At 43.3% G+C, this 27,514-nt stretch overlaps 1 protein-coding gene across 3 annotated transcripts in view; it reads left to right on the top strand.

Moving 5' to 3' along the window:
* The window catches only part of cemip (cell migration inducing hyaluronidase 1), a 259,435-nt gene that overhangs the window by 77,594 nt on the left and 154,327 nt on the right, over positions 1-27,514 (top strand). For all 3 annotated transcript variants that reach the window (XM_075451606.1, XM_075452951.1, XM_075452260.1), the window contains exons 7-11: positions 13,378-13,448; positions 13,596-13,691; positions 16,305-16,426; positions 24,584-24,731; positions 25,772-25,963. In XM_075451606.1, coding sequence (XP_075307721.1) covers positions 13,378-13,448; positions 13,596-13,691; positions 16,305-16,426; positions 24,584-24,731; positions 25,772-25,963 — 629 coding nt within the window. The remainder of the gene's footprint in view (positions 1-13,377; positions 13,449-13,595; positions 13,692-16,304; positions 16,427-24,583; positions 24,732-25,771; positions 25,964-27,514) is intronic.

The following is a 27,514-nucleotide window of genomic DNA, read 5'->3' as shown; positions in this document are numbered from 1 at the left end:
AGAACTTGGGGAGGTTGAACACCAGATGAGCAGCAGCTTTCTGAACCAGCTCCAGAGGTCTGATGGCAGAAGCCGGGGCGCCAGCAAGGAGCGAGTTGCAGTAGTCCAGGCGGGAGATGACAAGAGCCTGGATGAGCACCTGTGCTGCCTTGTCGGTGAGGAAGGGGCGAATCCTCCGGATGTTGTAGAGGAGGAATCGTCAGGAACGGGTCACTGATGCGATGTTTGGCGAGAACGACAGTTGGTCCAGTTGGTCCAGAAACCCCCATTCCCTCCAGGGTAGAGAGAAGGATGTTGTGGTTCACTGTGTCAAATGCTGCAGAAAGGTCCAGGAGAACCAGGACAGAGGAGAGAGAGTTAGCTCCAGCAGTTTGGAGTGACTCAGTTACTGCTAGGAGGGCCGTCTCAGTTGAGTGGCCCACCTTGAACCTGGACTGGTAGGGATCCAAGAGGTTGTTCTGGTGGAGGTAAGAGGACAGTTGTTTAAAGACAGCACGTTCAAGAGTTTTGGACAGAAAGGGTAGAAGGGATACCGGTCTGTAATTCTTGATCTCTGAAGGGTCAAGAGCTGGTTTCTTTAGAAGAGGAGTGACTCTGGCAGTCCTGAAAGCAGAAGGAAAAGAGCCTGATGTCAAAGATGTGTTAATGAGGTGGGTCAGGTAAGGAAGAAGATCAGGAGCAGCAGAATGAAGGAGAGGGGAAGGGACTGGGTCAAGGGAACATGTGGTGGGGCGGCTGGATGTTACAAGGTGAAGGACCTCATTTGCAGAGAGGGGAGAGAAGTGAGACAGAGAGGGAGGTGAGGCAGAAGGTGGTGGAGAGGGAGGAGTGGGAGAGCGACAGGTGTGGGTGGTGTGGACAGCTGGGGGGTGAGGGAAGTAAGATCGGATATCGTTAAACTTCTTGTCAAAGAAGTCGGCGAAATCGTCAGGGAGGAGGGAGGAGGAGGGGAGAGGGGATGGGGGTTGGAGGAGGGATGAGAAAGTTTGGAAGAGTTTTTTGGGGTTGGAAGCAGAAGTTTGAATTTTGTTACAGAAGAAGGCAGTTTTTGCAGCAGAGAGAGAGAAGGAAAAAGTGGAAAGCAAGGACTGGTAGTCCAGGCAAAGTAGCATTTTACGACGGACTAATTGTAAAAGAAGTTTTTTCAGCTTATATCATTTCTATGAGGTTTCCAGAACAACATACTAAAAGTCCTAAGAAATCCTAGTTGGGGAAATATGTTATATTCTCATGAATCTGAGATGTATGCCAATACGGCCAGGCAACAATACACCTCAATGGGGCTATTTTTTTTCCTTTACTCCTATCAAAATGAAACTTTACACAATGAAGGTACCCACGAACAGTAAAATTTTTTGTATTACAAGTTTCTTTGAAAATAAATTGTAATATGCAAATGAGCTATACACTAATCGAATATGCCCAAAATACATCCAAATAGGCCTAATTTTTTCTTTTACTCCTACCACAATAAAAGTTCACACAATGAAAGTGTACATGAAAAGTAAAACATTTTGTATTAGAAGTTTCTTTGAAAATGAATTTGAATATGCACATGAGCTCCACCCTTATACTAATTTGCACAGGCAGAAACACCATTCATGTATGACAAATACATTGGCCCAATCTTCATCCAATCATCCTACTGCCAATGGGTGATGGCAATGCTGCTCTTAGACTGGCCTCTAACCTGAAAACTGCCTGGCTTGGTAGTACCTGCCAGGGGTATAACCCCCGCCAGTATAGTCTTCAGTGTCACGGAGGCACACAAGCCTCCCCACCACAACAAGGTAGCAACAACATGGGGAGGGTTTTTTTTTGTGTTTTTTAATTTAATTAAATTTTTTTTTTTTTTGGTTTTTCTAGATTTTTTTTATTTACTTATTTTTTATTAGTTTTTTTCTTATTCATCTGATAAATCAGGCAACTGTGAGTTTGTGCAGCTAGTACCACGACATTCTCCGCAAATGGCAGTGCAAGGGAGTCCATGTCTTCTGCATGTGCATTTCTTTGTGCTGCAGTCTTTCCTGCAACTACAGCGGACTACATCGAGTATCTCTGGTGGTGCCGCAGGCTGATCTGTCATTATTGGCGTAAATCTCCCATCCAAAACATACCACCCCCAGTCTTTTGGGTCCATATGTTCACTTTCCCCTTTCCACTCCATTATCTGGTAAAAGACCCGAAGACTGTGGAACTTTGCAGCTGTTGATGTTGGAGGGAGAGTTTGAGGTTCCACTGGAGACGAGTTCTGAGTGGCTTTCTCACAGAATCGCCTGTATCTCAGCATATCCAGTGATTCATCTTTTTCGCCCCCATACAGTGATACCAGAACTTTCTCACCTGCTGCAATAATGATGCCTTTTCCCACATGTTTCTGTGACTGGCTGAACACCTTAGCTTGTTCAAGAAAGCTAGTGTCATTCTTGACTTTTTTCAGTGCCATTCCCTTTCCTATGCCAAAAAGACGAGATGTAGAATCACAGCCTAAAATGGCATGGATAAAGAGGAGATTGTCACACACCTTGGGACCAAGTAACTCCTTCATTTGCTTTATGCGCCATATCCGTCTTGTTTTTGTTGCTTTCTTTGGTTCTGGTGCCAGAAACAGCTCCTGTGCATTCAGATCAGCATGATGCAACAAGAGTACTAACAAGTCTGTGTCATCACCTACTAAGACTGTGTCTTTTGTTCTGGCAGAGGCAATGGCAGTTTGAACAATGAGCACATCTGCGTCATGCTTTGCATGGTCTGTGATACATCCAGCCCTCTCAAGTTTTTCACTGAGATAAACCAAGAACTGTTGTTTGTTTTCCTTATTGTAAAGGAACTGGTCCTTTTTGGATTGGATGATCATGTCACCAGAGAAGTGTACAGTTACACCAGGAGTAACACCTGTTCGGCGCAGTTGAGTGGCATTTTTTATTGTTGGTTCTTCTTTGTAGCCATCAAAGACTATGACAGTAGTCGTACCATATTTCTGTGTGACATATCTGACGTAAATTTGTTGCCAAATGTTGCCATTTGTCAAAAGAGCGGGAAAGCTGAGTTCTCAGTGGGGTCCCACTCCCAAGTTATATCATGTGCATACATGATACGGGCATATTCGATTAGTGTATAGCTCATTTGAATATTACAATTTATTTTCAAAGAAACTTGTAATACAAAAAATGTTACTGTTCATGGGTACTTTCATTGTGTAAAGTTTCATTTTGATAGGAGTAAAGGAAAAAAATAGCCCCATTGGGGTGTATTTTGGGCATATTCGATTAGTGTATAGCTCATTTGCATATTACAATTTATTTTCAAAGAAACTTGTAATACAAAAAATGTTACTGTTCATGGGTACTTTCATTGTGTAAAGTTTCATTTTGATAGGAGTAAGGGGAAAAAATAACCCCATTGGGGTGTATTGTTGCTTGGCCCTACTGGCACACATCTCGGATTGATGAAAATTTAACATATTTCCTCAACTGGGATTTCTTAGGACTTTTAGTATGTTGTTCTGGACACTCCATAGAAATGATTTATGCTGAAAAAAAATCTTTTACAATTAGTTCCATTTTTGACTCAAAAATTAGTTACTTTGCCTGGACTATGGAAGGCAAGAAGGTCTTCAGGAAGTTTACTTTTCCTCCATGTATTTAACCAGCTCAACGACTTTCTGAATGAAAGTGGAAGTCTTGATAACTTTCAATCAGGCTTCAGACGTCATCACAGCACTGAAACAGCTCTGGTCAAAGTGTTAAACCACATCAGGTTGAATACTGATTCTGATAATGTTTCAGTCCTGGTTCTGTTGGACCTCAGCGCTGCGTTTGTGCCGCAGCAGTAGAAAGCCCCCTATAAGCCCCCCGATGGCCCCGGGTAACAACAACACGGCAGCTCTGAGCTAACAGAGCAATAGTACGCGTTCATTCATTCATTGGTCTTAAAGAATTGGTGAAATAAAGACAGAAAATGCCTTATTCAGAGGCTGTATTGTCTCTGCCCTGTTCTCTCTGTTATATGGATATACACTGATCTCCAGTGATCTAAATATCTTCTGAAGGACGCCGACTTTCACCAAACTGTTATCGGTGAGGTGAGTAGATGAACGTAGTTTATGCCAGAAACAAGGTCCAGCTTTAAAAATACCGAACTTATCCTTTAATTTATCGAGACTGTTGCTTGTTTTTAATCATTTTAATTTCAATTTTAATTATTTTTTTTGTTTCTCTTTATATTCTTTGATGTATCTTTAATGCTTCTTCCACTCCCCACTGCAATGCTTTTATTTGATGTAAAGCACTTTGAATTGTTTTACATGAAACGCACTATACAATTACAGTCCATTTACAGTATCAGCAGCTGGGTTGTGGCCTGAGAGAAGATGCTGTTGACTCTTGTCAGAATGACCCTGTGGTTAGTCAGAGCTGTTTGGGGTTTTTAAACTTTTGGAAAAAGTGAGAGGATTTCATAAATGACTTAAGGACACAGTTATCATTCCATCCTTCCCCCAGTGTTGCTCCATGACTGTGAATGCTGTGGAAGACAAAAAAATGGATGGGAGCAATGTTGAGGTGACAGAGGGATTCTTGCATAATGACTCTTGTCGCCTGCTCTGCTCACTGGTGCCAGACAGCCCAGCTGTGGTGTCAGCAAGATGGAGGCTGTGACGCTGCAGTGAACCAAGGGACATTTTAATAAGCTGGAATTTATGACCCTGCCATTCACTTTCAGTGGTGTCATTTCTATGTGTCAGTGTAGTAAACACAGCAATGCTGTTGCAGAAACAACACACACACACACACCATGGCTGTAGTTCAGGAGGAGAAGTTACAGCTCGGCAGCTAACGCAATCTCAGTATGAAGTCAGTATAACACATTATCAATCTGTTGTTGTCTGATCACACGTTCCAGTTTTAAAGAGCCCCTACCATGCTTAATTAAGAATGTTATGTTGGAGGTCTACTAGATAATGTTGACATGCTTTAACATTTGAAAAATGTATGTCATGATTCTAAAGTTGTACATTACTACCAAACCTCTTATTATATTCAGTCTGAACTGCTTATTTTCAGTGCATGTGTCTTTAAACACTTCTCAAGAAAGATTCAGAGCACACACCTGCTCAGGCTCTTCTCCACCAGCGGGGAACATTTATGTTTTTAGTGTATTTGCAATGCCAGGAATTGGCAATCCTCCCCTCAGGTGGTGAGTCCACGTCCACGGCATCTTCAAGAATCCATCCATCCATCCATCCATCCATTATCTTCCGCTGGTCCGGGGATCGGGTCGCGGGGGCAGCAGCTTGAGCAAAGAGACCCAGACGTCCCTGTCTTCAAGAATCAAGAATCTTTATTGTCACTATGCAAGCATAATGAAATTTAGTGCAGGAGCTCTTGGCTTTAGATACACAAAAAATATAAAAAGATATCTAAATAATATACAAGAGATTAAAAATAGTGAAAGTTAAAGTAAAAAGTTACAGTGTAATCCGTTTGTTGTATGACTGTATTGCACATATTGCAGCATAAGTGAGTCAAATAAGCCAAATAAAAGTGCAGTGCAGTGCGAGTCTCTGTCTGCAGAGGTTTATAATAATCAGTCTATGGGTGGGGGTGGAGGGGTGGATGTGTGGGGGTATGGGGTGATGGATTTTACAGCTCTGTGGAAGAAGCTGTGTCTCAGTCTGTTGGTGTGGGTTTTGGTACTCCTGTACCTCTTTCTGGATGGAAGAGGAACAAATTGTTCATGTCCTGGGTGGGTGGGGTCTGTGGCTATACGACTGGCCCTCCTTTGGACCCGGCCGTCGTATAATGAGTCCAGGTGTGGGAGAGGACTCCCCACAATCCCCTGTGCTGTCTTGACCACACGGGCCAAGTCCTTCCTGTCCTGTGCAGTGCAGCTCCCATCCCACCCTGTGGCACTGAGACAGAGGATGCTCTGTAGAAGTTTGTCAGAAGCTGAGGGGAGAGTCCAGTCCTCTTCAGCTTCCTCAGGAAGAAGAGCCTTTGTTGGGCCTTGTTCACCAGGTGGGAAATGTGCATGGACCAGGTGAGGTCAGATGTGATGCTGATTCCCAGGAACTTGATGTTGTCCACCCGCTCCACCTCCGCCCCATGAATGAGGAGAGGGGTGTGTTCTGTCTTCCTGGATCTCCTGAGGTCCACAATGACCTCCTTGGTCTTGCTGGTGTTCAGGACCAGGTTTTTGTCTGAACACCATCCTGTCAGGTGCTGGATCTCCTCTCTGCAGTGAGTCTCATCGTTGTCCGATATGAGACCCACTACGGTGGTGTCATCTGCAAACTTCACAACCATGTTTGTTGGGTGAATAGCAGAACTGTCGTGTGTGAACAGAGTGAAAAGGGCCGGGCTGAGCACACATCCCTGCGGTGTGCCTGTGCTCAGGATCAGTGTGGACGATGTGCAGTCCCCAATTCTCACCACTTGAGGCCTGTTGGTGAGAAAGTCTTTGATCCAGAAGCACAGGGGGCCAGACAGTCCCAGGTTGTGAAGTTTCAGCGTCAGCTTGTCTGGAATCACAGTATTGAAAGCTGAACTGAAGTCCACAAATAACATCCTGACGTAGGTGTTGGGATGCTCCAGGTGAGTCAGGGCCGTGTGCAGTGCTAGTGAGACTGCGTCCTCTGTGGATCGGTTCTCCCTGTAGGCCAACTGATGTCTGACCAGAGTAGCAGGAATGATGTCCTTGAGGTGACTTAGGACAATCCTCTCACAGCACTTCATGATCACCGGTGTCAGAGCGACAGGGCGGTAATCGTTGGGGCTGGTGACAGCAGATTTTATCGGCACAGGCACAATGATGGAGGACTTGAGGCAAGCAGGAACTGAAGCGAGCTGCAGGGACAGGTTGAAAATGGCCATGAAAACTCCAGCCAGCTGATGAGCACACAGCTTAAGAACCCGACCTGACCCCTTATCTGGTCCTGCAGCTTTGTTTGTGTTGATCCCCCTAAGGGTGGAGCTCACCTGCTGTTGCTGCAGGACAAGAGCCTGGGATTGCTCCTCAAGCGGAGGCAGATGAACAGTCTCTCTGCTGCCAGGTGTGTCGAAGCGTGCAAAGAAACTGTTCAGGGTGTCAGGCAGGGTGGGGTCGTGGCTGATCTTCTGGTTGCTGTTCCTGTAGTCCGTTATGGTTCTGATGCCTCTCCACATTTCCAGTGGGTTGTTGTCGGCAAAGTACTCCTCAATGCGCTGTGTGTACCTGCGTTTGGCCTGTTGGATGCCCTTCCTCAGTTCTGTTCGGGCCCTGCTACAGGCCATCCTGTCACCTGACCTGTAGGCTGCATCCCGAGCTTTGAGCAGAGACCGCACCGTGCTGTCACACCATGGTTTCTGATTTGGAAACACCTTGATGGTCTTTGTGGGTAGAACAGCATCAGTGCAGAACTGCAGATAGTCCAGGACAGATGATGTGTAGGCCTTCAGGTCTGAGCTGTCTTTAAACACTTCCCAGTCGGTCAGTTCAAAACAGTCCTGTAGTGCTGAAGAAGCCTCCTCACTCCAAACCTGAACTGTTTTGGTGGATGGTTTTGTCCTGCAGATCAGAGGTTTATATGCTGGAGTCAGCTCCACAGAGATGTGATCCGACATGCCCAGGTGAGGAGCTGCTGCAGCCTTGTATGCTCCTGGGATGTTGCAGTAAACTTGATCTAATATGTTATTGTCTCTGGTAGAAAAGTGAATAAACTTCTTGAATTTTGGAAGCACTGCTTTGAGTTCCACGTGATTGAAGTCTCCCGCCACAATCACAGCTGCCTCTGGGTTGGAGTTCATCTGCCTACTGACCAGACAGTAGAGCTCCTCTAGTGCTAGCTTAGCATTAGCCCGCGGTGGAATGTAAACAGCTATGATCAGGATGGAGCAGAACTCTCTCACTGTCTTGAATGGCCTGCACTTCACAGCCAGGTATTCCAGGTCAGGTGTGCAGTGCGTTCCGATGATGTGTGTGGCTGTACACCAGGAGTTGTGGCTGTAAAGCGTGAGCCCTCTGTTTTTACTAGAGGCTGCAGTTCTGTCTGCTCGAAACAAAGAGCGTCCCGCTAACTTGACCGCGCCGTCAGGTGTGTTGGAGTCCAGCCAGGTCTCCGTGATGATGGCCACACAGCTGTCCATCCTCCTCGAGATGATCCTCAGCCGAATCTCGTCCATTTTGTTGGCGAGTGATCTTACATTGGTGAGGAAGAGACTGGGAAGAGCCGGTCGGTGCGGGTTAGCATGTAGCCTAGCGCGCACACCGCTCCTCTTAACCCGCTTTTGTTTCGGGTGTCTCCTCCGCCTCCTAGGCTGAAGGCAGGAGGTGGCGACAGCCACGGTGGTCCGTTGAATCTCTGGTGGTATGAAATCCAACTCAGGGGGTACATCAATTTGGCAGTTTCCACCAATGCTCGATAATTCAGCCCTGCCATACTGAATTAATGCTTCCAGTGACTGGAGCAACACCAAAAACACGAACAAGACAAAACAAAAGCCGAGAGCCCTGAGCCGCTGCGTATGTACGCGCCGCCATCTTGAGGTTTCTTTAGGGCAACTCCGCCTGAGCCTCAGGAACCAAGGCTCAACCACCAGGCTCTGATATCCTCTGAGGCTGCTGGAAGATGCATGCTCCTCAGTACAGCTGACAACAGAACATTTCCAGCAGAAGCTGGCTTCATCCGTCTCCAAGGGTGGATGTGAGTGGGCGGGGCTTAGCAGAGGAGGTGGAGTCAACTTAAGACGAGACGTAATTTTTAAATGAAAGTTGTGTTGTGTTGTTAAATGACGAACCTTGAAACAAGAACTGAAGCATCTACTAAAAGGGGAAAAAAGGATTTTCTTTGCTGGCTCTAAGGATGAAAAAAAGAGGTTGACATTGCAGGTTAAGCATGTCATTAAAAAACCAAACAAAAATATATGGACAAAGTGGCTCTAACCTTCACCCATCTGTTTTGCAGGGCCTTAAGAACATGGCAGCTGTGAACCTTGCTACATGCAGCCCATAAGCCCATCCAAATTGATGGCACCAGCTCGGCTTCACTCCTAAGCGACCTCTACACATTCTTCACCAGATTTGAGAAGGACAGCAGCGCTTAGCTAGAGACTATTATCTCCTCACTTAGGCCTGGTGAATCTGTCCTCGCCTCACCTTTAACACTGAGGAGGTGGTGAAGGGCCTCAAAAAGACTAAAGTCAACACAGGATGTGTATTTCAGCACTTATTCCAAGGTTCTGCAGCACTGCAGCACAGTGCCCAAAATGAGGAAACTCTCCATAGGCATTCCTATACCTAAGAGGAGTCCAGCAGAGGTCCTGAATGATTTGAGGCCTGGCTTTTCTCCAGTGATAAAGGCTATGGACAGGACTGTAAAAAGACACATTGTCAGGATTACTGAGTCTCTAATGTTTGCTCCAGTTTGCTTACAGGGCTAGTAGAGGGTTTGATGATGCTAAGATATTTATCATGGACACCTTTAACAAGCATCTGGAAACCCCCAACCCCATGGCCAGATGTCTGTTGGCAGACTTATCCTCAGCATTTGCCACCATGCAGCCGCACTTCCTCGCTGGTAAGCTGATAGCCGGTTCTCACCTGGACCATCGGCTCATTTTGACCTTCTCAGCAACAGATCACAGAGAGTGCTGGTCAACAGCACTACTTCTGATCCTCTTTTCACCTCCGCTGGCTCCCTGTAGGGCTGTATCCTCTCTCCCCTGCTTTACATTCTCTACACTGATGACACAGTCCTGCTTTCTCTGCTCTCAGGTTCTACTTTGCACCACAACTCTGTTCTGCAGGAGTTTGTGACATGGTGTGAAAACCCCTGCCTTCAACTTAATGTCAGCAAAACAAAGGAGCTCATAGTGACAAGTCTCCACCAAACGGTGACAGCTTGCTGAGGCAGTTCCTCATATCATTCAGGGGTAGCCAGTGGAGATAGTACAAATATCTAGGCACCACCTTTGACAGCATCCTGAGGACCTCCACCAACACGGAGGAGATCCTAAAGAAATATCACCAGAGACCCTTTCTGCACAGGATGCTGAGATCTTTTAGGGTCAATAAACATCCTGGTGACCTTTTCTCACTCTTAACTGAGTGTATTAACATTTTCTTTTAACTGTTGGTTCCACTCAATCAGCATGCAGAACCAGTCTAAACTGATGAGTGTAACAAAGACAACATTTTGGGCAACTTGTTCAAGCTTTATCTCCACTATGTGACTATATTGGGACCCAACACATGCTCCGTTCTTTGTGTTTGAGTGGCTACCATCAGGACAAACTGCCGCTGTCCAGAATGCAAGACACAAAGGAGGAAGACCACCATTGTCCCAACTGCGATACAGTTGCTGAACTGTCAAACCCCCATGTTCTGGCGTGGTGCACCCCCTTTAGACTCATTGCCCCCTCAAAAACTTTTAATATCAAATTGCACTTTTCACTTTACAGCAGTTTATCATTGCTTAGTATGATTATTTGAACCCCTTATGCATTGGCAAAGTTTTCAACTTTTTAATTTATATTTATATATATATTATAAAAATAATTTATTTCTATTATATGTCCTGTGTCGTCTGATGTGTGCTTTACTCTACACCCTTTACTTGTCCCTTGGGGATAGATAAAGTGGATTTGAATTGGAATGAGGTGGCAAAAGTGAGGAGCTTGTTGTGTTGTTGACAGAATGTATGTTGGATCTCAGGTATCTCAGGTACTTTACAGGAGCAGGGGTGATAGTGAAAAAAAATCCTGAGCCTGAACTTTTTTTTTCCTGTTCCAACGGGGAGGGGGGCGCACAACATACTGCACATGTGACGTAACGTAGGCCTAATTTTGACACATTATTCAAACATTTAATAGTCTGTGTATGACCATTATTGTCAAGTGACACATTTTAGATAATGTTTTCATTTTTGCCTTATGTCTATAGTGTTATTCACGAAAACACAGATCATTTCCATCTTGGTATAGCACTTAAAATTGACTGAAAGAAACTGGCCATGTTTGATTCTAGCTGTAAAAACGAATACCCAGCGTATGCGGTTAAAAAAGGCATTCTAGGCTTGTGATGCTGCAGTATAGCTAGAAATTGAGGTGGGTATTGAACCACAATGCAACATTTCAACACCAGAATGCATTTCTGAAAACATGGTGCATGTTGAACTTGATTTAACTCAAAGCTGCATACCCAGCAGCCATACCAAGACAGGTCAGTAGGGGGCAATACTGGTCCAAAGTACAGTAACAACACTCTGTCTAAAATAGAGGAGGTGATTACCAATTAATTAAGCAACACTTTTTAATGAAATAACATACCTTTGTTTATAGACGACTATTGTGTAACAAATATTACACAGTGGCTGCGTTTACAAGATGGTGTTAATTCAGAATTATATGCTAATTTTTAATTCGGAATTAACGTTCATGTGAACACTTTCAGAACCGGAATTAAGTTTATTCGGAATTAAACTTTAATTCCACTTTAACAACAATTCCTGGCCTTAGAGAGAGTAGCGAGAGAGTAGAGAGAGAGTAGACAAGGCTATAGGTTATAGGCTACAGCCTCCAATTAAATGAGTCATTCTATTATATATATATATTTTATGTTAGGGGCTATTGTTGTTTTTGATCCAACTGTGAAGCACGTTGAGCTGCAAGTCTTGTGTGAATTGTACTATTTGTATAGGCTATACAAATGCAGTAATAATAATAATAATAATAATAACGACAAAAAAGCCAAATAATATTATTATTCTTATTAGGCTTTTTTGTTATTATTATTATTATTATTATTGTCGTTATTATTATTATCATTGTCATTATTGTTACTGGTTGATTCCATAACGTGTGCAGAAAGAATTAACTAACCGTTTCCCCCTCATTACAGCGCAATTGTCAAGTAGCAGACTTGTCACTTGTTTCCAGTCGAGCACGTATGTGCGGAGGACGTCATTTAACTATGGTGTCAACGCCTCCGCATTGGCGATGTTGATTTTCCTACTGGCAAAATGCTGAGTTTTCACACTCCCAGCATCCTCGTCAAAAAAACCGACAAGAACATTCATGATCTTATCCATGTTTTTATCCGTTGCCTTGTCAATATTAAGGGAAAACATACCATTCCCAAGTTTCTATGACAGGCGATGTTTAAATTCTGGCGCAATGCCGTGGGTGAGCAGATAACTGGCATACTGCCTTGAAACAGACAGGTGTGACAAGGCGGCACGGTCTTCTGCCAGCTTCTTGCAGAGGGCCACGAGCGGTTGTGCAACCGTGAATGATAGGTCATGCTCCGCAATGAAGGTGCACAGCCAAATTTTTAAATTAGCTACTCGATCTGTCATCGAAGGCGGACTGTCCGCCGTAGCTGATGCTCCTGGCAAAAGGGTGGTGTATTGCACTGCTCTGGCTGCTGCTTTATGTACAGCATCTTGTTCGTGCCGAGAGAGAATTTTTTTACCACTTGTACCGTACATCAGCTTCTTAGAGCACAACGTACAGTAACAAGCACCAGGTTGCCGAAGCTTTTGACACCAGCTCGAAAAGGGCTTACCATCAAGCACCACATCTTTGATCCATGCCCAACGCCATTTGTTCTTTATACTTTTATCCAGGCCTTTGACATCTTCTCCGGGCTTCATAAACCCCGCCATACTGGAAAACTTTGCAAAACTAGCAAACTAGCAAAGCAATCGCAAGGAAACTGCAGCAAGCAGACAAGTTACATGAATAATGTCCCAATGTTAACCGATTGCATCACATGTAGTGAGATTGACGTTGCGTTTTTTCTAAACGGTTACATCGGTTAACATTTGGGACATTATTCATGTAACTTGTCTGCTTGCTGACATATGTTTAAATACTCATAAACAATATTTAATAATTTATTACAGTTAGGAATTTTAAGCTGCCACTGAACTATCTGGGCCGTAGCCTAATAACTAGTTTTTTTCCAACTAACATGCCCGCCCTGGAACGCACTCGGAGCACATGAGTCAGAGCCATCTATGGCTCTGCCATGAGCGTGCCGCTCAATGTCCCTTATTGGCCAAGACAAACAAGACCCGCCCCCGTCCTATTTCTGAATGGATGGAAGGCTTGCGTTGAGCTTTAAATGGTCTGCACACGTCAAACGCAGGGGAAAAAAAGGCTCTTCGTAATTTTTTTTTTATCTTTTATTATTTTTTTTTTAACAGAGCCACGCTACGCCGGATTTCCGGCGCGGCGCCGGAACGCTATCACCCCTGCAGGAGGCTGTATTTAGCGCTATGAACACATGGCTTAAATTAATGTTTCAGTATTGGGACTTGTTAGTTATTCCCTCCATCTATCACTCTCTGACTTTCTTTGAACTTTTTTCATCTCTCTTTGCTTTTTATTTTCCTTACAGGCACCCTTGGACCTTTATAGTGAAAAAAGGTGACGCTTTTTCGGTTGTGGAGGATCACACTGCCTATCAAGGTATAAGTCCAGTGTCCCTTCAATAAACTCTTGTCTGTAGAGATGTACCACAGCATTACATTTTAATGGAACATAATTGAAGCCATGCAAGAGGTCTTCTCTTTGCTGTTGTTTTGTCCCCTCTTTATCATTTTTGTGTTTTTACAGGCACTAAGGCCTCGTCAAAGGCACAGAGTTCGGCTGTGTTTCAGTCAAGTTCTGGGGATCATTTCATCATCACCATCAGCAGCCAGTGGATGCAAGGTAACCCAGTCTTAGTGTGCAGGGACCCTTCACTCTGCCACACGTGCTCCACTTTTGCAGGAGCCCCACCAGGTTGAAAAAAACTTTTTGCTGTCATTTGTGCAGGTTTTTTTTGCATACTGCATCTCTTTCCTTATAACACACAGTTAATGCAAGATTGTGCAGATATCTGTAGAAAATGTGTTAACATTTAGATGATGTGTACCAGTCAATTTTATGAGATTGCACAATTTGCAACTGTCAGTTTTGTGGGGAAAATTGTAAAGACCAAATAAAGCTATACTGTGGGACAATGGAGCAGTAGTCAGCACTCTCCCCTCACAGCAAAGAAGGGTACAGGTTCAAATGTTTTCTGGAGCATCTCTGTGTGAGTTTGCACAGTCCAAACACAGCTTCATTTGATTCTTGTTCTCTCTGAATTGGACTTTATTCAGGTTGATAGACTGGATGAGGTCATTTGATTTATTTGACAACAGTTTGATTAAAACAATCATGGTACAATGAAAAATGAGCAACATTTTAACATTTGAGTACCCTTAATGGTGGAAGTAAACAAAGTAAAACAACAAAAAAATTAGAAATAAAAATGCATATCAGAGTAATAAGGTCACTAATAAAATACCTATCAGCTTTATCAAATCAGTTGACAAGTTACCAGTTTCTCTATTTACATTCGTTTTTAGGATTTCATTTTTTTTTTAATTCTAATTATTTTACTCTCACTTTACCAAAAAATGAGTGATGGATGCAAAACCGGGAACATGATGAATCATGGTTCTGTTTTTATCAAATCACTATCTGCTATCAATTTAAACAGCTTCATTTTCTAACTCACATGCATTTTTGTCACTGCATCTCTGACTTCCAGCCATCACACTGGTCACCCAAACGCTCAGGATTTTTTTGAACCACACCTTTTGACAGGATGTGAACTTTTGCATTTGTTTTCATTTTTTGGTAACTCATTTTTTAGCCTATTTATATATGAAACTAGCTATTTCTAGAGCCAGTCTCAACGTATGTATATGGTAGCAGGAATAAAAGGAACATCTTTTCTCCATGCTAGTATGGCACCTGGGCTCTTTGAATGATATTATCACCGCTTCCTCTTCCCATCAGCATATTTGCCTCATATAACGCCACATTTCTGATTTGATTCAATTCAATTCAGTTGATTTATAAAGCACCAAATCACAACAAATGTCCTCTCATGGCAATTCAATAACACAGTCCAATTCAAGCCAATTAGAGTCCAATTCATTGTACTGTATTTACTATAAGTCGCACTTTTTTCCATAGTGTGGCTGGTCCTACGATAGTCAGGTGCAACTTATATACAGTATAAAAATATGTATAATTGAACATGTTTTTAAATGTTAATTCATACTGACTGACATGAACCAAGGAGTAAACATTGCTATATACAGCCGCGAGAGGACACTGTAGGCTTGTGAACTATATGCTGCTCCTGTACCACTGAAACATCAACTTAAAGACCACTGAGAAAGAAAATCCTATTCTGCAGATCACAAACTGCAGGTAGCATAATATGCAGCAGAAAGAAAGTTTGGAGTGAGTGAGAAACTTGTTAGGGACTGGTGAAAAGGAGGTTAATCTGTCTGCAGTGAAGAAAACAAGGAAAGCTAATCGCAGGCTGAAAGTGAAATGGCCAGAGCTGGAGGAATGAGTCCACAGGTGGGTGCTGGAACAGCGTGCTGCCGTAGGGGCTCGTCAACAGTGCGGTCACGTCTCTGCGCCTACTTCCCAAGGAGATGTATATAAATTATTTGGCAAGCGGGCCTTCTTGGTGTTACGGCTTCATGCAACCCAACCGGCTCTCTATCAGAGCACAGACAGCGGTGTGTCAGAAGCTGCCAGCAGACTTCCAAGCCAAAGTCGACAGTTTCCGTGAGTTCATTGAAAAGCAGTTCTTGGGTTTTGTGAAATAAATTTCTAATTAAATGCGACTAAATATAGTCTGGTGTGATTTATATTTGTTTTTTTCCTCTTTATGATGCATTTTTTGTCACTGATGTGATTTATAGTCTGGAAAATATGGTAATCATAATCCAATCAAATCCAATTACTTAAATTCAAAATTAGTCCAATTCATACAGAGTCAGTTCAAAAACAATTTCCCACCTAAGGAAACCAACAGAATGCTTCGGTCCAATCTCCTGTTGTCATTGACTTCTTCCTCAGCACCAGTTCAAATACGATTCCTAGCTTTTGACCTCCCACCTGATAGAAACTCTGTGCTGAACAAAAGGCAGTTTCTGATCCTTTCCGACTTCCCTTTTTGGCAAATGTGTTGACATTCTCTCCACATCCCAACAGCTATCCCTAGATTTGCAGGAAACACAAGAAAAAAAAAACCTTCTTGTTGGTCTGTTACAGGTGTGTAAAGAAAAAAAGAAAAAGTCATCCAATCAATGCCTTCAGGATAGCTTACGAGCTCCTCTTCCCCTTTACTTTCCCCCATCTGCACGCTCCGTGCATTAATTGCCTAAACATGAATGGCAGCAAGTTAAAGCCTTGATGTCACTTATTCTAAAACCACCTGGACCAGTGAACTGAGAGGCACTGCTGTGTCTGCATGTGTGTGTCCCACAGACGCAGAATGGTCTGATTGGTTTGACAGGGATGATGAGAGGGGATCAGGAGACTGGGAGAAACTCTACGACCTGCACAAGGCCTATCCAGGCCGACTATGTAGCAGCCCATTGGACATCCAGGTAAATCTTGTCTATCACACACATTTTGTATTCCCCCCACGACCGGCTCAAGAGCCGCAACAAAAAGGGAGATGCGCACGCACTGATTTAAAGTTAACAAAACTAATTTTATTAATCAAATATTCTGTGTGAGTGTCAGTATCAGTGGTGTATGTAAATGTATGGCTGCAATGGTCCATGATGGATGCGTGTTGTCTGTGCATGGCAAAAGTAATAAACAGGAAAGAAAAAGTAATAAACAGGAAAGAAAAAGCAAATAAACCGCTACGGTGGAAGCCAAGGAGAGAGCTGGTGTAGCGGGTCCCGGCTTGGTCGCCGCTGGCAGATATATAAACCCTTTGATAGGAGTTTTCTGTAAATAAGACAGAAATCAGCAAAGCAGGACAACTGTTGCTCATTCTCCATTCATCTGGATTCTTTTTTTTCACACATTCATTTTAACTTTTTCACTGCAACCATTAATTATTTCTGTTATTTTGTCTGCATTAAAGCGCTAGGACTAACCATCTTAGACAACATTCACATTAAATGCAGGGATTAAAGCAAAAAAAAATCCTGAGCCTGAACTTTTTAGACTCATGCAAACAACTATATACATGTATGCAGATTATTGTATAGTGTTCACAATGGTTCCCAAACTGGGGGCCATGGCCCCCTTCCGTGGCCGTGGCCGTGACCTCCCTGGTGCTCCCTATATGGTATTGGTAAGCAAGAAGCCTGTAACCAAGCCAGAAAATTTTGATAAAAACACTCTTAAATAGTGAATTTTGAGCACAGTGATTTACTTGAAATAGCTGGCCAGCTGATTTGAAATGGACATTTTACTTAGTGCAATTTTATCTTCCGCTACTTTTTTACACAGCTCGACCAGGGGTTGTGCTAGCGTGAAAGCGATAGTTCGGAGTAGATTCATCCTAGGGTCATTTGAACCGTGACATCCAGCCAAGTAGCCCACCCGAAGTTTTTTCGATATTGGCTGAACATCAGCTGAGTTACTGAGTTATCCCGAATAGCTTAGTACAAGCGTTAATGGGACCTGGTCCGTATCTCCAAAATTACCACACTAAAATCACATGCCATGACACCAAACTCGACGTCACTTCCTTGATCTGGGAGCTTCAAAGTAAGATGAGGGTTGATCTACTACTGTAGACAACAAAGCAAGGCTGCTCAATTTCTCCATTGATAAAATAAATTCACAACTCTACAACATAAAAATTCATAAAAAACCATGTAGAATATAGCATATACTTTGTTGTCTACAGTAGTAGATCAACCCTCATCTTACTTTGAAGCTCCCAGCTCTCTGAAGTGACGTCGACGCAGCTTTAGCTGCAGAAAAGCTATCAGGCTTGTGTTGATAATAATAAACTCCTGGACTATTTTCAAACTTCCAAATGCATCGTTTTGTGAGTACAGACCATATTTGTACTACTGTAGAAGTTTGGTGTCATGACATGTGATTTTAGTGTGGTAATTTTGGAGATACTGCCAGGATCCATTAACCCTTGTACGAAGCTATTCGGGATAACTCAGTAACTCAGCGGATGTAACACCATTCAAAGGATATCTGTTGGAACAGGGAAACACGAGTTAATGACCACAATAATGTCACATGTACATAAAGAGAGTAAAGATCCCCAATCCCTACTGGTCCTATACCAGTCCCTATACTTATAGCAGATGGACCCACAGTTCTTCCCGTCTAACAAACAAACAAAAAACAAACAACTATTAACCTACAAATAAACTCTGTAACCCCCCAAAGTATAAAGTAAAGTAAGAATAAATTTGAACAAAATTCAAAGTAATGAAGATAAGGAATAAATAGCTCCAACATATGGTATGACTGCTTAAGCCCCTGGGTTATGCTAAGATGCAATACTTTGTTAGAGTTTCACTCAAGGCCCTCAGACAGAAACTAGGAAAGAGTTTGACAGGTCAGGTGAGAGAAGTAAACTCATCTCTCCAGTAATGCTGCTTGGCCTACATGACATAGGGCTGAGCAGAGGGCATAAATGAGAATCCTTCCGTGGGGTGAATCGAGCTGACAAAATGGTACAAGGTGAATCCTGAGGCACACAGAGATCGAAGGTTAAACGGTTTAGTCGACTGATGAACTGGTAAAGATTGGAGTGGTAGGGCAGATATACTGCAGGGGGATGAGGATACGCCACAGGAGCAGTTTCCTCTCTCCTCTGTCCTGCGTATAATCCAGACTTCCATCTCAGCACAACAAACCAAAGGAGTCTCAATTCAAATGCACCTGAAAGAGAGAGGAGTGTGGATCGGGGAGGTGTGTTGAATGAGCTTTTCAGGAGGATACTCAGCGTGTCCTTTGCAGGTTTACATGTGACATATAAAGGGGCATGTCACACTAAGTCACTCAAATGTTAAGTAAATGTAAATGTGAATAAATAAGTTGTTTTGAGCACTTTTATGATCATCTGGCAGAAAATATGTAATAAGGACAGACAATATCCTTTTGCCACATTATATTTTAATTAGCTGTGTTCACAATGACAGCTCTAAGGTAAGGATGTCTCATTTCATTAAAAGCTTGTTCCCTTGACTTCTCTCTCTGTGAGTCTTTTTCTCACCTCCTCAGCTAGCATCCCGGAGGGAGAGACTAAAGCCTCTTTCAAATCTGCCTTTTCAAGCCGGGACTTGTGTGCCTTTGTTGTGCATTATGTCACATTTAAAAGTGCCGTGGTAGAAAGGGGCTAAACGGTGCTGTTATGCCTCTGTGCCAGTGCCAGTGGTAGTTCCAGAGGTGAAACGATCTCACCTCATGTGTGTTTTCACACATCAAGCTGGCACCGCGGAACTCACCACTTTGACCAACAGTGTTGTTGTCGCTCAGCTGATGCCATGATGCTAACTTGATGTGTATAAAGACACGAGGACAGCATAGTGGCTGCAAGTCAAAGCTTCAACATGAATTACTCTAAACCCACCTGGACCAGTGAACTGAGATGCACTGCTGTGTCTGCATGTGTGTAGGAGGGAAAGAGTATATGCAAGGTGGGAAAAGGGATAAGGGCTTAAACAGACAACACAGAGAGCCAAGCCAAGGAAAACGCACACAAAACAAAAGAAACATGAGCGGCGAGGGAAGACACTGTTAAAACAACACACTTCCACCGTTGGAAGTTAATAGATTTACACACAAAACCTTCCAGAGAACCTTCTAGAGCTAACCAGACTGAATAAGGCATAAATGTCTCTTGGGTTCTATGATATGGATGTGTGTCAAGATCAGTTGAGGTTTACATATTGCATGACTTGGCAAACCACAGTAACTCTGGACATGAACATATCACTGGGTGGATTTTACCTGCTGTGGACTAGAAGGGAGGAAGAGAGCCCTGTGTTTGTGAATGACAGATGGTGTGACAATGGGTACATCACTGGTAAAGAGTACTTAGCAGTTAAGACACTTGACTGATTGATAAATGAATCAATTAATTGAAAACAAAAATCTGTTTTGACCTGTTGTCAAGACAGCCTGAAACTTATTCTCTGTTCTGCTGTGAGGTCCAGTCAAATGTAGCAGACTAACCTAATTATCTCAAAATTGTGATAATCAGAAACCCAGCCTGCAGGAAACAGTTTTATACCACCTCCCCATGTTATCATTGTGATACGACTGTTATCTACGAGGTAGAGGTGTGCTGGACCATCAAGTGTTTGTGTTCAGAACTCTGATGATAAAACTTCTACCACATCCAATGGAAAGGGCAATAATTGCAATGTTTTAATGGGCATAACCACGTTCAACGAAAAAAAGAAAAAAAATACACTACTTTTGGGTAAACACGGTATCAGATTGAAAAACCATAAGGAGACAAAGGCTCGAACTAAGAAAGAAGATCAGGGAGGCAAAAACATCTACAAATGGAAATCAGCTGCAGGAGAGTAATCTCAGTCTGGAGGCGTCAATGGAACCCAACTACCAGAATTTGAGGTGACCAGAGGCAGTTGAAAGATCTGAACCAGTTCATCCACAGGTTTCTTCAGTCAGTGGGTTTACATGGCACTGAAAGAACCGGATTATTGGCTAAATTACAATAAGACTGAGTTATTAAGTTCATGTATACACCTTAGTTTGACTAAAAATTTAACCGTTTCGGGTTACTCACAGTCGGATTCAGACCCCGAGATAACTGGGTTGAAAGTCACTCTAAACCTGCTTGTAGACGCTGAAGCACGTGGTGAATCAGACTTTGCGTTCTGCGCATGCTCCAGATGTTTTCCCGGGGTCGTGACCCGGAAGTCAAAGGAGACGATATTCCTGTTGTTGTCGCCGTCAGAAAGAAACAAACAACGCGATGGAGAATGCTCCGTTGGGCATCGAGTTTGTGCAACAAGCAGCTCATCACAGAACAAATGTAGAGGGACGTAGCTTCATCTGGCTCTGCGTTCTCCATCTTTCTCCAATGCCTGAGTTTGTTGTTGTTGTTGGTGGTGAAGAGGTCAACAGGAAGTGGCTCTATTAACAACAGTTGGAATGGGTACAGCGCCACCCATCATGAAATGCTTTGTGCCAATGATTCCATTTATTCAACGGCATATATACTTGGATAATTGCCCTTGCTCGAATAATGAGCATAATCCAACTACAGCTATAATTGAATTAATCTCATCATGTAGACCCACTGTGTGCCTCGCTCCCCACCAGGCCAATCATTCCTGTTCAAAGCAATCTTATCTGCACCCCAAGTTTACTACCTCACCTCTACCTCTTGTCCCTATGATTATTATCATAATGTATTATTATCGTTTATAGAATTCATAGTTTTCTCTCTTCAAAATTCTTTCTGATGTGTGTCAAATTCACCAGTGTGCTTAAGTTATGTTAGTTTCACTGGACTGTTTGGTCTTGTTTAGGTATGAGGTTCACGCCTATCATACTGCTGCTTGATGTCAAGCAGCAAAACATAAGTGATGATACATGAATGAGTCATGACTTATTCAATTATTTACCAGTCTTTCTTGTTTAAATATATTTAGTTCTGCAGGTACGTTTTCTCTTGTTTTAAACAATGGGTATATATGTCACTTGTGCTGATACACAAGGTGAGTATGCACTTGCTGATACACTGTTTACACTGGTGTGCAGATTCCACCTACTCAGCGCACCAACACATAAATTGTAGAATCTACTAAACTTGCCTGCCAACACACGATGAACATAATTCAAATTGTTTAAACATTTCTTTAAACTGCCTAAGGTGGTCTTTCCATTTAAAAAAAAGAAAAGCGATGTCAGAATATTTATCACTCAATCTTTGGCAGCATATCATAGGGCTGCTGTCCATGAAAAACAAGCTGGCAGTGTTTTTGTGAAAAAAAGAAAATCTAAGCTCCTTGTGCTCACTCTTTTTAATGTTGCTGTCACTTAGGATTGCTACATCTATCACTACTTCCTTCATCTGCAGTATGTTGACCAGCACAATATTTGATTGGTTAGCCATCACTAGTTCATCATTGTGAATCTATAAGTTCCACAGGATCTTAACTCTGTCATCCTTCGCTACCTTTGGACCTCCAACCCAGACTTGGCACTGCCACTTGGTTATGGCGTTCCTTATATGCCATACCTGCCTGCATCTTACACCCTGCTACAATGTGTTGGACAGTCACTTCACCAGGGGTCCTGTCCGGTGTGGTAGACCCCAGTCAATACTGCTCTTATGTTCAGGGCCTGTTCTTGAACTGCCATGATTAGTCCCTCAATGCCATCTTTCAGACCAACCTTTTTCAGCCACTGACGTAACCTCTCAATATTATCCACCTTTTCAGTCTGTCAATGGTACATGCTGTTCAGAGGCTTATCCTTCTATGATAGTTCCTCCTCTTCTTCCTCCCCTCTCCTAGGTTTCAGCTGCCTGAGGCTTCTACTTAACGGTTAATCACTGGGTGCCATCTTCCTGATGTATTCCTGGATCTTTATTGTTTCCGCCTGGATAGTGGCTCTGACACTCACTAGACCTTGGCCTCCCTCGTTTCTCTTAGTCTACAATCTTAGGGTGCTAGATTTGGGGTGAAACCCTGCATGCATTGTGAGGAGCTTTTCTTGTCTTGATATCAGTGGCTTTTATCTGCTTTTTTGGACAGGTTGTTGTACCAGCGTGGTATCTAATAACTGGCAGGGCATACATGTTGATGGCTTGGACTTTGTTCAGCTCTTTCAGCTGTGATCACTTTGCCTCTTTTTGATATAATTCGGCTGCATTCATCGAGTCCAAATTACATTCCAAAGCCCTTACTGTATATCCCAGTGAGATTTATGATTGAGTCAATGTCTCCCCCAGTCCTGGCATACAGCTTAAAGTTATCCATGTATCAGGAGTTCCACTTTGGAACCGGTATCCATAGCCACACTTTGTGATGATGGAGCTGAGGAGGTTAAGGTCTATGCAGAACACCAGCAGGGACAGAGTATCTCCTTGGGAGATACTACTCTTGATGTTAACTTGTGTAATTGGCTTTGAATTGGTTTCTAGGGTTGTGACACGACCTGGCTCAAAAGCCGTATCAAAAAGGAGGAAGCACACGGTTTGACAGTTATAAAGAAATCCAATTTATTTAACCAATTCGAAATTAAGCTGAGAATTCAACAAAAGTAAAACAATGGGATGTGGCAATCAGGCATCAGGAGTGTAGTGGTGTTGTGGAGCATGACTGTGCTGCAAAGGTGTTGTATGGTGCGAAATATAACAAGAGGATAAACCAAACAAACCCAAAACACACTGCTGTTCTCACAAACCCAGCCAGGAACCAAAAGGGAAGAATTAACAAAGTAAGGGGGCTTAAATCCACTCCCACAGACGGCCAGGTGTATGAGCTGCTGTAATCACTGCTGCACACTCCAATCAGCTTCCTGGTCTGAGGGAGGAGACAAAGAGAGAGGGAGGAGAGAGATATGCCCGGCACAAGCCCCAGGGGCTGTGACAGGTTGTCTTCCACAGTTCCATAGAGTTTTTGATAAAGGCTCTTAGTGTCCTGTTGCCGTTGTGGAGTTCCAAGAATCCACATGTCAGTGTTCAGCATTTCAATCCAGGCAGTGCACAGACTTGTATGTCTGATCTTACCATAATGAGTGACAGTTCTGTTAATCCGTAGCTGGTGTACAGCTTCTTTGGTGTTACGACACCCAATTCTCCTCCGGGCTACCATGATTGTATCCGCTATGAGGCCTGAAAACAGCATCCATGTTGTACATAGGCAGGTTATTAGCTGATAGCTGGATGGATTCATCCCCTTCTTTAATGATGTACAAGAAACAGAGTAGTGTGTTATGTCAAGCGCAAATTATGTCGAGCACATGTTCCGACAAAGACAGGGAATACCACTAATCTTTTTCATTACCTGAAGCTGCGCCACCCGTTTGAGCACGGAGAATGCAAACTTTTTTTGATTAGTTTATGTTATAGTGCGATGTCTGTCACTATAGACAATCTTTACACACAATGCGTCATAGTTGTGTTCCCGGTCAATGTTTAATAAAGAGAGCGGCACATCCTCACTGAAGCAAGCAAGCGAGTGCAGCCCACCGAGTTCAGAGCAACATGTTTCCTGTGTTTCTTATACAAGTAGCTGAGTGAGTTTCCTACATGTATGAGGGATGTGTTCATCAGCTGAGACGTCGGGAGAGAGCTCCCGAACAGCAAGAGAGACCACCGCTGCTAGAGAGCAAACAGTTGACTGGTCAGATACAGGATTTTAATTTAAAATACCTGTTCTTTATATCTGAAGCAGTTGTATAGTCTCACATGTCACGTTCAACTTTGACAGAAAATAAATATTTCATTAAAAATTAACCTTCTGATATCATCAAATCTAAATTAAGAGTAACGGGGAAGACTTAAAATTCACAAAATAGTGATTTGTTTTATATTGTGATATATATCGATATCGACTGATATAAAAAAAATATATTGTGATACTTTTTCCCATATCACCCAGCCCTAAAACAAGGGGATATTCTAATGTCAAGAGACCAGACATCTCTCTGACTTTCTGTTCAAAAGTATTTCCAAAATTTTTAAAATTATTTTTGAAGAAACTTTGTCACATTCAATACTACTAGTTCGTAAGAATCACGTCTTTGCAAAAAAAAATTATTAATTTCATTTTGTCTTGCTTGCCCAGGCTGAAACCCATGATGGTATATCATCCAACCAGACAGGAGACGTGATCTACAGGAATGACAAGCACTTTGGCTTTGTCTGCCTCAACAAGGACCAGGCTCATGGCCTGTGTCACAATTACAGAGTCCGCTTCCTTTGCGGAAAACTGGGTACATTCACTCATAGTGTCTGTCTGCATGTTTATCAGTACAGTAAGTGTATGAGTATGTTTTCCTACTTCTGGGCTTTTTCTTTGTGGTACACCATGTTGCCGTTTCATTATAGCTCCAAAAATATAATGTGAGTATAGAGCAGTATACTCAGGAGTATAGCTAATCATTGAAGGTATGTATAGAGTAACAACCAGTCTGGCTGGGCCTCAAGGAGTAAATTGTGTTTGGGCAGGCATCCATGGTTCGATGATTCCCTTGACCCCTACAATGAGAACCAGTAGCTCTTCTATGTTGTGTATGTTTACTGACATGGTTTGTCCTTTCAGAAGTAAGTGCACAATATAATATTTTTGACATTCCCTTCAGTTATGGGATGTATTGCCATAAAGGTAGACGTCCTGAGCCCTGGACATGCACAGCTACGCATATGCACGGTATGACAACATACATAAGTTTGTTGTCATACTTTAGAGGCTTACAAAAGACATCTCCAAAAGCCACCAAATATGCCAAGAGAAAGTGTTATGTAATGTTACAGGACCTAACAAGAATAGGACGCCATATTTTTATTCACAATGATATGTTATGAAAAAATATGCTCACAGAAAGACAAAATTAAGTATTAAATATTTTAATTCATCTGTAAGACAGTTTGCTTTATATTATTAAGTATTTGAATGTGGAGCATGTGTGCAATCAATACATGTGCAACATAATTTGCATCCTTTAAATTACAGTGCCATGTATTGTAGAATAGCAGAGAACATTTTTGAAAGGCTGCAAGATTTTGATTTTGCTAGTTTACTATTCTGTAAACTGCTGCATCTCAGGCTTTGGGTGCTGCAAGGCAGTTTCATGCCTGGGAATGTGCATAACAAAGTTTGGTGTACTTCAAAACGAGTCAGAAGCATACAGTTCAAGTTCAAAACTTCTCTAGTGTTGCTGGGTCAATCTGAGTCACACAAAACTGCAATAGAAATAAGTTCTGTGAATATAGCAGCTCTGGGATTTTTAACTGTGTTCATCTCACCTTTTAGTTCATCCTCAGGCCTCCATTTCAATTGACATATTGTCAAGCAACAGCATCCTGGAGCTTGCTGATCAGCCGACAGGATGGGGGTCTGGTGATCGGGTGGTTGTGGCCAGCACAGACTACTCAATGCACCAAGCTGAAGAGTTTACCTTGCTGCCTTGTCCCACGTGCACATCCAACCAGGTAAAAGTCAAAGGTAAGAACACCAGCCAACCACAGACATCCGTCGACGTGGCAGGAGGCGGTGCCGGAGACCGTCCAGCAAGCGGCCGGACATCCGGTGGGGAGGGAGCCCCCCCTTTAAGGGATGGATCCCAGACATCCCCAATGTCTGGGGGGTGGGAGGGAGGGAGGGGTTTGAAAGAGTGAGACCATGGGCTGGGGCCCCATGGGCTCTGCGGCTTTGTCAGGCCCTGTGGCCTCTTTGTCAGGTTCGTGGTCAGGCTCGTGGTCAGGCCTTGTGGCCTCGTGGTCAGGCCCTGTGGCCTCGTGGTCAGGCTCGTGGTCAGGCTCTGGGGCCAGCTCGGACACTGCTGGGGCCAGCTCGGACACGGCTGGGGCCAGCTCGGACACGGCTGGGGCCAGCTCGGACACGGCTGGGGCCAGCTCGGACACTGTGGCCGGGGGTGCTGGGTCTCTGGACACTGTAGCTGGATTCAAAAACTGGAGAGGTGAGGGAGGATGTGAATTGTGCAGCTACCTGTTCTGGCTCCCAGCCAAAAACGTCCAGTGAAGCAGCGCGGTGCACAGTCCTGGCATGATTCCAAGCGCTCTCCAGGTTATCGTGCCACCCCCGGAGCCCCCGCCTCACCGACAGGAACACCAGGAGTTTTCCAGCCACCCAAAGTCTCTCAGATGAGGAGCCCCGCTCAATAGTACGAAACAGCTCTTTGTATAAGTCCCAAAACTGGTTGGAATCCGCCGCGTCCATTTTTTGGCTGGATCTTTCTGTGAAGATGGGGTGGATTGAGGGTGAAGGGGAAGGTAGGACACGGATGCGGACTTCAAAGCAAAACAGGGTTTATTAAGCAAAAACAAAGTAACAAACTAAAGGCGCGGCTAAAGCCGGATTCAGAAAACCTAAACTGTGAAAAAATAAAGACTTAACATGGCATGGATAAATACTTAACTTGAAAAACAACATGGAACATGGCAGTAACGGGAATCAACACGGGTAGGTCAGGTAGGAATGGCAACATGACAAACAAAGATCCGGCAAACTGAGAGGGGAGACTGGAGACTAAATAGGGAGTGAGAGTGATTGGAGAGTGAGTGCAGCTGAGGGAGAAAACACAGGTTAAGTGCGTGAACTTATAAACAGAGTGCAGGGAAACTGAGGCATGGCTAAAAAACTAAACATGGACTGAAACACAAAAACATAACCTAAAACATGAAACTAAAAACGTAAGTCCATGGGCGTGACATCAAAAGACTTGAGACTTGACTTGGACTCGAGGTTTGGGACTCGTAAACAATCTTCATTTCATGAAATTATTGTTTCTCATCTTTATTTCATTAATTCCGATATATGACAAGGCTCAAAACTACTGTAACCATGGCAACGTCAAGCTCATCTGGAACTGTGCAGTATGTTGTTACATTTGGTTGTAAAGCGTTCATGCAGACATCAAAGAAGCGCACGGCCACTTGCAAAGTGTGTGGTATCAGGATAAATGATGCCGGCTCAACTACGTCCAACTTCATCAGCACCTGAAATTCAAATTCAAATTCAAATTCAAATTCAAAA

This window comes from Odontesthes bonariensis, chromosome 1 (assembly GCF_027942865.1).
Source record: "Odontesthes bonariensis isolate fOdoBon6 chromosome 1, fOdoBon6.hap1, whole genome shotgun sequence".
Taxonomy (NCBI): Eukaryota; Metazoa; Chordata; class Actinopteri; order Atheriniformes; family Atherinopsidae; genus Odontesthes; species Odontesthes bonariensis.
This window is presented reverse-complemented; position numbering and strand designations above follow the sequence as displayed.